General features: G+C 29.3%; 1 protein-coding gene across 1 annotated transcript; it reads left to right on the top strand.

The window, feature by feature from the left end:
* The first annotated feature begins 898 nt into the window (after positions 1 to 898).
* Positions 899 to 2873, top strand: LOC108478318 (cytochrome P450 78A9). Its single transcript, XM_017780768.2, has 2 exons — positions 899 to 1981; positions 2067 to 2873. The coding sequence occupies exons 1-2, from the start codon at positions 1004 to 1006 to the stop codon at positions 2688 to 2690; spliced, it is 1602 nt and encodes a 533-aa protein (XP_017636257.1). The 5' UTR covers positions 899 to 1003; the 3' UTR covers positions 2691 to 2873.
* The last annotated feature ends 8075 nt before the right edge of the window (positions 2874 to 10948 follow it).

Consider the following 10948-nt stretch of genomic DNA (forward strand, 5'->3'; position numbering starts at 1 on the left):
ATTGTGTGTCCCCCCACAATCAAACGTCACCCATGCTTACAACATACTCGTAAATTATTCGAGTTTAATTTAAAAAATTGTCATTATAAAATTCAACTTATTTGAAGGGTTCATTGCATTTTTCAAAATTATAAATTAAACTATTCTATCATGTAACCCTTAACTTGTGCGTTAAACCCCAATTCAAATTTGAAAAAAAATATATTTAAATACGTATGTCAAATTATAAATATGTGCGATTACAACATAACCGATTTGGATCTAATATGTTATAAAAATAAAAAGAAATACGCATCTTCACGTATATGGCATTATTTTTTAAATTAAATCCCAATTGTTTATACAATAGATATACACATATATCATTTGAATCACATGTTTAAAATATGCTTTATATAAGTAAAAACACCATGGAGGCACTTATATTACAAGTTAAATTATATTTTGCTCCCTCTATTCAAATTAGCCCTTGTAATTAGATCAAAGACCAAACTGATCCTTTTGTTAAAAATTTCATCTATTTCTATTGTTAAAAACTGGTCACTGTATATTAGAATGAGGTACACGAGGCACGCCACATATAACCGTCTGTTTATTCCGTTTGCTACGCCAATTTTTAATAGTAAAAATTGATAAATTTTTTAACAGAAATAACTTGTTTTCTCTTTAATTTAACGTAAATAGACTAGTTTACTCATTTTTAAAGTAAAATAAGACAAAATACAATCTAAATCCTAGTACAAAGCCTTCATGGTACTTTTACCACTTTATATGATATCCAAATTATCATCTAATTATTACAATACCGATACTTTGGGTACTTATATTGTAATTAACCCTACTTTCTAGTCACTACGGCGCCTATATAAATAGCATACACACACATTCATTTTACGCCCCAAAATCAAAAACCCCCAGTTCTTTTTCAGTGTGCTCTTCTAGTCTCTTCCACTTTGTTTGAATAATTGCAGTACTTTTATAAGCTAAGCCACCCAACACCACCATGGGAAGTGACATAGAGAGTGTTTGGCTCTTTGCCCTCGCATCTAAATGCAAAGCTTTTTCTCAACAGAACACTGCATGGCCAATTTTGATCATAGCTTTAGCTTGGCTGGTTATGACCATAGTGTATTGGGTTCACCCTGGTGGTCCAGCTTGGGGCAAATATAGGTTCAAAAAGTGTGCTATCACTACCATTAATAAGCCAATACCAGGACCAAGAGGGTTGCCTTTAATCGGTAGCATGAACATGATGGCTAGCTCTTTAGCTCATCATCTGATTGCTACCATAGCCAAAACATGTAAAGCCAAGAGACTTATGGCTTTTAGCCTTGGTGATACCCGTGTTATCGTTACGTGTAACCCGGAGGTGGCTAAAGAGATTCTTAATAGCTCTGTGTTTGCTGATCGGCCGGTGAAAGAATCGGCTTATAGTTTGATGTTTAACAGAGCAATTGGGTTTGCTCCTTATGGTGTCTATTGGCGAGCACTGAGGAGAATTGCGGCTACTCACCTGTTTTGTCCTAAACAAATAAAGAATTCCGAAGAACAGAGACGGTTCATTGCTGATGAAATGGTGAACTTATTCGGTCGTCACGGCCATGAACGAAGCTTCATCGTACGGGAAGTGGTGAAACGTGCATCGTTGAATAACATGATGGTGTCGATATTTGGTCGGAAATATAAGTTGGATTGTGATAACAATGAAGTTGATGAACTTAGAGGTTTGGTTGATGAAGGGTATGATTTGTTGGGGACATTGAATTGGTCTGATCATTTGCCATGGTTAGCACAATTTGATCCTCAAAATATCAGGGTTCGATGCTCGAACCTTGTACCTAAAGTTAATGGCTTTGTCGGTGGAATCATAGCCCAACACCGAGCTCGAACTAACGAGGAAGCTCGTGACTTGGTCGACGTATTGCTGTCTCTTCAAGGTGCCGATAAATTATCCGATTCCGACATGATCGCCGTTCTGTGGGTAAGCTATCGAATAGTGCAAGCTAATGGGATCATTTCAATTTTAGTCCCTTCTAATAATTATTCTTTTTTTTTTTTTTTTGTAGGAAATGATATTCAGGGGAACTGATACAGTGGCAGTGTTGATTGAGTGGATATTGGCTAGGATTGTGGTTCACCCTGATGTACAGTCAAGGGTTCATGATGAGCTTGATAAGGTTGTTGGTAAATCAAAAGCCGTTTATGAGTCTGACGTGATGAACTTGACTTATCTAATGGCTGTGATCAAGGAGGTTCTAAGGTTACATCCACCTGGTCCGTTACTATCATGGGCTCGCTTAGCTATTACTGATACAACCGTTGATGGGTATCATGTGCCAAAAGGGACCATGGCAATGGTGAACATGTGGGCTATAGCAAGGGACCCACAAGAGTGGGCAGACCCGACTGAGTTTGTGCCCGATAGATTCGTGGCTAAAACGGGTGATGTGGAGTTTTCCGTTCTGGGTTCGGATCTTAGGTTGGCTCCATTCGGGTCGGGTAGGCGAACATGCCCCGGAAAGAACTTGGGGTTGACCACCGTCAGCTTTTGGGTGGCGACCCTTTTGCATGAGTTTGAATGGCTACCGTCCGATCAGAATTCCGTTGACTTATCAGAAGTTCTAAAACTATCTTGTGAAATGGCAAATCCTTTGAAGGTTAAAATTCGCCCTAGGCGTAAGTTAACCTAAGCCTATCACAATAAAGAAATGATCAGTACACTATCGGAGAAGAATGACATAAACAAAATTTATCTCTGCTTAACCGTTGTACTGTAAATACAAGTGATGGAAGTCTATAATACAAAGTTCCCATGTATTAATTATTACTCTCTTCCTTTTTTTTTATTACATAAAATCTAACATCTTCCCAAATTTTTGGACAGTTTGTTTTGCATGGTTTTAACCATTTTCACTAACGTGGTAAAAAAAGATGCATGCATGAATGCACCAAAGTAAAATTATGGTAATTTAAGTCGGAATAAGCTTTAATCGATTATTGTTTTCACTTTATGCTGTACTGTTCTGTCGAAAAAATAAAGCTTGATATTTTATATAAATAAAATTGATGTGTATATATATAGTTTCACAAGTAATCATCAACAATGTTAAAGCCATTTAATAATTACTTGAAAGCACGTGCTAATAATACATTCATATTTATTAGATTAATATTGATATTGAAAATCTTTTAAATGAAATTCATCATAATTTTAATATTATTCATAAAGAAATTTAAAGTCAATTTATGCTAGAATATATTTTAGGTCCAACCTCCTTAATTCCTCAATCACTTAAATATATTTAAATTTTAAAATATTTTAACAATTTAATTCAGAAGTTGTGGAAAATCTAACTTTTATTTATTTTATCAACATATTTCTTTTGTCTAATTACATTTTAGTTTTTGTACTCTTTAAATTTTTAAATTTTAATTCCACTTACTTTTAATTTTTTTACTTCTCGATATAACAAGTAAAGTCGAATGTCACTTATAATTGATTTATATTAAATTTTAGGGTAGACTTTAATAATAGTCACTTAATTATTAGTGTGTTTTTATTTTGGTCACTTAACGGAAAGAAAGACAATTCTTACTTCTTTCGACCATTTATTGGTTAATAAGTGATAAGTGATTTGTCTTTATTACTTTCAACCCAACCTTCTATGAAATTGATAACATCTTTATTACTTTCAACTCAACGCTTTATGAAATTGATAACATTTCTACCTCATCCCACTTTTTAGTATATTTTTTTTTTGCTGTTTATCAATACTACGTTTGAACTAGGAACGAAATTAGAAAAAAAATTTGGGTCGAAATTAAATTATAATTTTTACGATAAAAAAATACAATTCTATCATTTTGATAGACTATATCTTTACAAATTTTAAAGGATTAAATAACTTTTTTATAATTTTAAGGGGGCCAAAGTATAATTTTACTTTTACTAATTTAAAATTTTAAAAGGACCATATAAAAAAAATTTCAAGAGGTGTCGAGCCCCTGTCAACTCCCTAATTTCTCCACTAGTTTGAAAAAACAAAATAATTATTCTATATTTAATATATAAATCTACCTTAATGTATTTATATTAAGAAAACTATAGAATAGGAATTTGCCCACTAAATCTTACGTACCACAACAAAATCATTCCCATCTAACTACTTGATAGGACAGGGCGGAGAGGCCACAAATTAAGATTCCTTATTTAGTTTAGAATATATAGAAAACCAAATCATGTGAACGAGTCATGTACTTCCTCATTTTTACCAGTAACTTATTTCGGTTATCTTATTATTTGTATTTTATTTTAATAAGAATTTAGGTCACACAACTTCTAACACAAATGTATACAAAAATTTTAACTTTAATTCAATTATACACATTTAAAATATAATTATTTATATATACAATATATAAAATATCATTAATTATGTTAATAACTATAGTTCATGTATAATTTTAAAATTCATCGCTTTTATTTGACAGTAAATATATATAAATTAGTAATAGATATAAGGGTGGATGTCAAATCAAAGAATGTTTAATTATATTGGTAATGTTGACCTTTAATTATAATAAAACATGATTAAAATGACAAATGTTGAAATGACAAATTGTCCAATTAAAAACATGATTAAAATTTGCTTCTAACAAAATGGCTATTTATTAGATTTGGTATTATATGAATCAGTGATTATTATTTAATGGGTTGATTAATTACTAATTAGTGCCTAAAAATAAACAATGGAATTAGTTGTTTTCAATTTTGGTCCCTTGCAAATAGAATTTTGCCAACAAAAATTACCTCAAAATATTTAATTATAGCACATACCTCACCTTGCAATCACATCATCCTACTCACCTTTGCTTCTAAAAACCAATCTTCTTCCTAAACAAACCAGTTACGTGTTCCAATTGCATCCAACCCTTTTGTTTATTTCAATATTTAGTCTTGCTTAAGAATGACCTTTTAGTAAATTTGGTATTGAAATTTTAATTTTATCATTTAATTTTAAAATGTTTTAATTAAATTGTCAAACCCGAGTTAATATTTAATGTCCAAATTGATAGAAGGACCTGATTAGTATGATATTAATATTTTGTGAATTCAAAAAATGTTTTCAAGTTTGGGACTAACATGAAAATTGATCTATTTAAAATACGAATCGAGCTCAAATTCTATGTTTAAAGTTCAAGCTTGACCCAACCTATTATTTTTTTCTATTTAATTCATATGTTAAATGTTATGAAAAATCAAGATCAACTGATGGAAAAAAGCCAAGATCTTTAAATAACTTGTAAAAAGAATCAAAAAGATTAAAAGAAATGAAAAAGGAGTTAGAGGCCTTGGATTGGAAATTGGCCAAAGTTGTTTCTCTCTCTTGATGCACTCAATTTAGAGATACATTATTTGTATATACTGATGATGTTGTTGATTGAGTTGATGTCACAAGTTAACTCAATCTTAACAAGTGCAATATTCTTAATTTAATATATTTACTTATTTAAATTTTATTTTTCTCACATTTTAAACTATTTTTAATTTTAATTTTGTACATATTACATATTAACTTAATAGTATACACACCATTTGGATTCCAATGCCGTATTAACTTATCATCTCCCTTAAAAATACTTATAGGAATCTTCAGCACCCGAGTAGCACCACTTGGTGCAAGGACACCATCTATTACAACCTTATCGTGCGCATCTCTTGATCCATTCATCAACTCCACAACTCTTAATATCCTTCTAACCCATGAATCCAAAAAACATTTATAGATCCGTCATCTCCCAAGCACCAACAAAAACTATTCTCCAAAAGATGCTTAGTAGCTTGAATACTCCTCCACATAAAAGAAGGATTATTATCTTCACCCGCATCAAGAAAACCACTATTTGGATAATATTTAGCTTTAAAAACTCTACTCAAAAGAGACTCATGAAGCATGATAAATCTTGACGCTTGTTTTTCAAGCATAGCAAGATTATTAATTTTAAACATTACATTTTTTTTTATTTATTATGTTATTTTTAAATATACACCTGTATTCTAAATTTATGGTTTCCACACACATACGTGTAATATAATTTCTAGTGATGATGATGATAATGATGAATTAGAAAAAAAGATAGATTTACCCAATAGAACCCATAATCAACCAACAATTAAAAACATTAATAATAGGACGAACTCTCTATAAACTTCTAGAAGGACTCTTAAAAACATCAATAAATATATATAATGTTAATGCCATACACTGACTTTACTAGAACACATGTTTCGAAACCCATAGTTTCATCCAAGTTGAATTTAAGTAACTATATATGATATTGATACCATGCATCAATGATCAATCTTACGAACTCGAATATATACCGATTGATCTCAAATGGGAATGGATTTATTTTATTGTTATTTACAAGGGGATGCACGCAATTGAACTGGGCAATTGTGATAAATGCTTGCTCTGCTCTGCCTCAGTCGTGTTTCAAAATTACTATTTATCTCTTATATTGACCTCTTTGTTTAAAATTGACAAAATACATTTTGATCTCTTCTAAAAAAATTAATGATTCAATTTAGTCCTTTTTTAATACAAATTCTCGACTTTAATTCAAAATTTTATATATTTTTATCTTGATCTCCTAACTACTTGCACTCCATTGCCATCCCTATCTATCCCTTGTACTGTACCTTTGGACATGGATGGTGACCAGCAAAAGAAATCCAGGGACTAAAAAATAAAACACCAAATGACTTCTCTTTGTCTGGATAAGGAGCAATTCGGCTTCTTGAGGAAAGATGGGAATTTATGTCCACTTCAAATCCCATTAATTAATTTTGAATTGAGCTCTTGTTTATCAATGATAACCAAAAAAAAAAAATCTTTAATAATTTGAAAATGTACTTTTTTTTTTCTTGGTTGATAAGTTAAAGGGATTGATCTAATAATTAGATTCTTTATTTCAACGACTATTTAAAAGTGTTGAAAACGAGTTGTGAGAACTAACCACAATAATTTAACTATGATTTTCATAACTTTTTCTTTACATTGTTACTGTATGTTGATTCAAACGAAGGATTTATGAGTGAATTGCTTGAAATCAATAAAAAATTAAAAATTAAGATAAAAAGATGACAGTTGAACTGGTTTTATAAAAAAATTAATAATTTGTTAATTTTTATTTAAATATTATTAAACTGAAGGTTGAATGTTTGAATCAAGAACCAATGATCTGGTTAGTTTAGTTTTTAAAACACGGATAAAAATCGAGAAATTACTCATTCTATTTAATTTGTCAAAATTTATTTCTCATAATTTACGAAAATTGTTGGGAAAAAAATGAAGTTGAACTGCTGATAAATTATTGAACTAGTGATTTTTTAAAAGATATCAAATGTTGACAAATTAAAGTAAAATGGCTAACTTCTAATTTTCATAAAATAGAGGGATGAAAGTCAAAATTATTTTTTTTTTTGTTTCATTGTAGTTGCTTAGTCAACTTCTTTTGTTGTTTACTTGAGCTTAAAAATCTTATTAATTAAAAGATTATTTTATGTCACCAATTAAACCAATCAATCCTGGCTGGCAACAAAGGAGACAGATAGAGATTTGAGGAATATAATTTATTATCAAAAGTAATCTGTTTTGAAAAAAAAAAACCCTAATTAAACAAATTTGTCGCACGTCATTAACGTAATCGAACACACTAATCTAGATATTATGGGTTAGGTTATTAATTTTAGTGATATAGTTAATAAATTGCTCTTGAATTCAATAAAATAAAGGACTAAATTAAAAATAATAATAGCTAAGCAATCCTTCACCTATCACTTAATTCTTAACTAATCAAAGGATGAATTAATAATATATGAAAAGCTGATTGAGTTTTAACTCGATTGTCATGGGCATTTTTGTTAATGCAGGAGGATATAGGTTCCAGGGGCTATGGGTAGTTTTAGGCATTGTGTCAAGAATATCATATATGATCAGAACCTATAATAAGATTATTCAAAAAAAGAAGAAGGTAAATTTCATCCGTTGTCATCCAAATATTAGTGTGTTTTTTTTTTGGTCATTAAACTTACGTCACCAACGTTATTGACGTTAAATTTTGTCATTCTATCGTTAAATCATCAATGGAAAGATGACATGACATTATTTAATTGATATAATGACAAATTCAACCTTAATTTTTACATATTTTATTAATTTAGTTTTGATTTTAAAACATTTAATTTTGAATGTTTATATGTTTTGAATATGAGAATGAAAAAGAAGAGGAGAAAGGAAACTATAACATATGATGAGGTATGTGATTTTATACTTATTCATAATTTTTATATTTTCTTATAATAAAAGAAATGAATAAAGTGTATAAACATTAAGAGTTAAATATGTTATTATGCTAATTAACAAAAAGTCATATCATCCTCCCGTTAATGATTTACTACAGAGTAGCCAAATAATTCATTTTCAATAGCGTTGGTGACGGAACTAAAATTTTTTAAGCCAAGTAATCAAAATAGAATCAGGCTACTATCGATAGAATTTCCTCATTAACTAAAATTATTTACAATATGCTGCAAATAAACTTATTTTTAGTGTAAAAATTATAATATAATATCTTTTATCCATATCTATAATCGAATCGATTAAAGGGTGTTACACTTAGAATAATACAACCATGAATTGGTAAGAACAAAAAGGACAATCTTAGACCAATCAAAACCTAAAAACATGTTCTACCAATGTACCAACAGAAACCCCAAGTACATGTTTGTTTGTTTTTTTCTTTCTTCTGTAATTAACTAAAAATGTCATTACGACAGATGAGTTCATGCTTTTATTAGAATTTTATTAAAAGTTTTAGTCATAAACCCCACTGTTTTAACTAACAATTTCCATATTTTAAAAACCTTTAATGCAGACTGTTGCAATTAACATTATTTATAACCCATGTCACTTGTCCTAATTATTTTTGTTTTTTTTCTTACAATAAAAAATAATTGGGGTTTACTGTTTTCATAATTTAGCTAATTTATGCCAGTGGAATTTATACTCGAATTAGAAAACCCGGTTAAATCGTTATAAACTCAAATCCAGTTAACAATTCAGACACGTTTAACCTCGAATTCATCTAAACCTAAATTGATTCAAACTTAAAATGATTTAAATTCTAGATACCTCAAATTCAAAATAACTTGAACATGAAATTATCTAGACCTGCTTATGGGCTGGGCCACCTGACCCGACTTGAGGGTCCGCTTGAAAAGTGAGAGGGTTTAAGTAAAAATACAGGCCCAAAAAATAGGTTTAGACAAAAAAATAATGCTCGTTTTAAAAAATAGGCCGAACCTAGGATAAGACATTTTTTGCCCTAGCCCGGCCCGAATTCACTAAATGCAAAAAAAAATAAAAAAAATCTGGTATTTTTTTGGTTATTTTAATGATATTTTCTTATTATTTTCTCCCTATTTTGCTACTATTTCACTATTATATTGCTACTATTTTGTTATTGTTTGGATTTTGTATAACACTTGTTTTATTGTTAATTTTGTTATTATTTTAGAGATATTTTCTTGTTAAGTTGTATCTAACTTAGGGTGTGTTCTCCATTGCTTTTGGGATGAACTTTTTCTAAAAAAAATGCTTTTCTCTTAAAAGCAATGAAGAACACATATCATTGGGGCAACTTTTTAACTTTTGGGATGAGCTTTTTAGAGATGAAAAGCAAGAATTTTAGCTTTTTCACCAAAAAACACTTTTGGTGTTATTTTACCTTTTAACCTTACTTTTTGACTTAAAATGTGTTTGATGCTATTATTTTGTGTTCTCTTTCTTGGTTATTTAATATGAGTTTTACAAATGTGTTAAAAGCATTAATTAAAAATAAAAATATTTTTAAAATAATACAATTGTGTCAATTTCTAATTACAAATATTTAATTGTTATATTTAAATATTTAAATATAGTTTATATATTCTAATTAAATTTAATAAATAATTAATATTAATTACTTAGAAATATTTAAAATTAATATTATATATTAAAATATTAATAATAAGTTATAATAAATTATTTTTTATATTTTTGCTAAAATATCATAATATTAACTAATTTCAACATTATTTAAATACATATTTGTTACTTTATAATATCATATCTAAAATGGACATTTTACTTCTCAAAAGCACTTTTTGACAGCAATATCAAACACTTAAATTTTTCCAAAGCACTTCTCAAAAATACTTCTCAAAAGCACTTTTCCACAGCACTTTTCAAAAACATTGCCAAACTGGCCCTTAGTATTATTTAAGAATACATATTTTTTAAAATGTATTTTCAATTTGTTCGGAAATATTTATTTTAATGTTTTTTATATTTTTTATGTATTATATATTTAAAATTTATGTAAAAAATTAATATAATATAAAAAATTAATATTGGCGAGCCAGGTGGATCCGATTTTAGCATTTTTATCCGAATGGAACTTGAGAAAATTTTTAGGCCCATTTTTCAGTCCAGGTCCAAGCCTAGTAAACGGGTCTAAATTTTTGCTTGGGCACAGCCTGACCCATGATCACCTCTAAAATTATCTGATCCTTTGGACACGTAAACAAGAATGATCCCAATCTAAAGTGACCAAAACTAAAAAAGATGTAAGTTTGTAATAACCCAACTTAAAAAAAAACTAAACCTCAAACTCGAACCCCAAACTACTCAAACTTCAAATGAGTCAAATCCAAAATTAATCCAAACTATAAATTGTTCGGCCCAAATTGATTTATAATTCCTCCAAACCAAATGTTGACCTTTTTTGTAACACCTCTAACCCGTATTTGTCACCGGAATAGGGTTACGAGGCATTATCTATAACAGCCTAATTTTCAGTGGTGTCGGAACAGTGATTCGAGATCACTAAATCCGACAAATGA

This window comes from Gossypium arboreum, chromosome 12 (assembly GCF_025698485.1).
Source record: "Gossypium arboreum isolate Shixiya-1 chromosome 12, ASM2569848v2, whole genome shotgun sequence".
Classification (NCBI taxonomy): domain Eukaryota; kingdom Viridiplantae; phylum Streptophyta; class Magnoliopsida; order Malvales; family Malvaceae; genus Gossypium; species Gossypium arboreum.

Coding starts and splice junctions, on each gene's coding strand:
- LOC108478318 (XM_017780768.2), top strand. CDS start 1,004: ATGGGAAGTGACATAGAGAGTGTTTGGCTCTTTGCCCTCGCATCTAAA. Junction 1,982..2,066: donor ACATGATCGCCGTTCTGTGG/GTAAGCTATCGA, acceptor TTTTTTTTGTAG/GAAATGATATTCAGGGGAAC.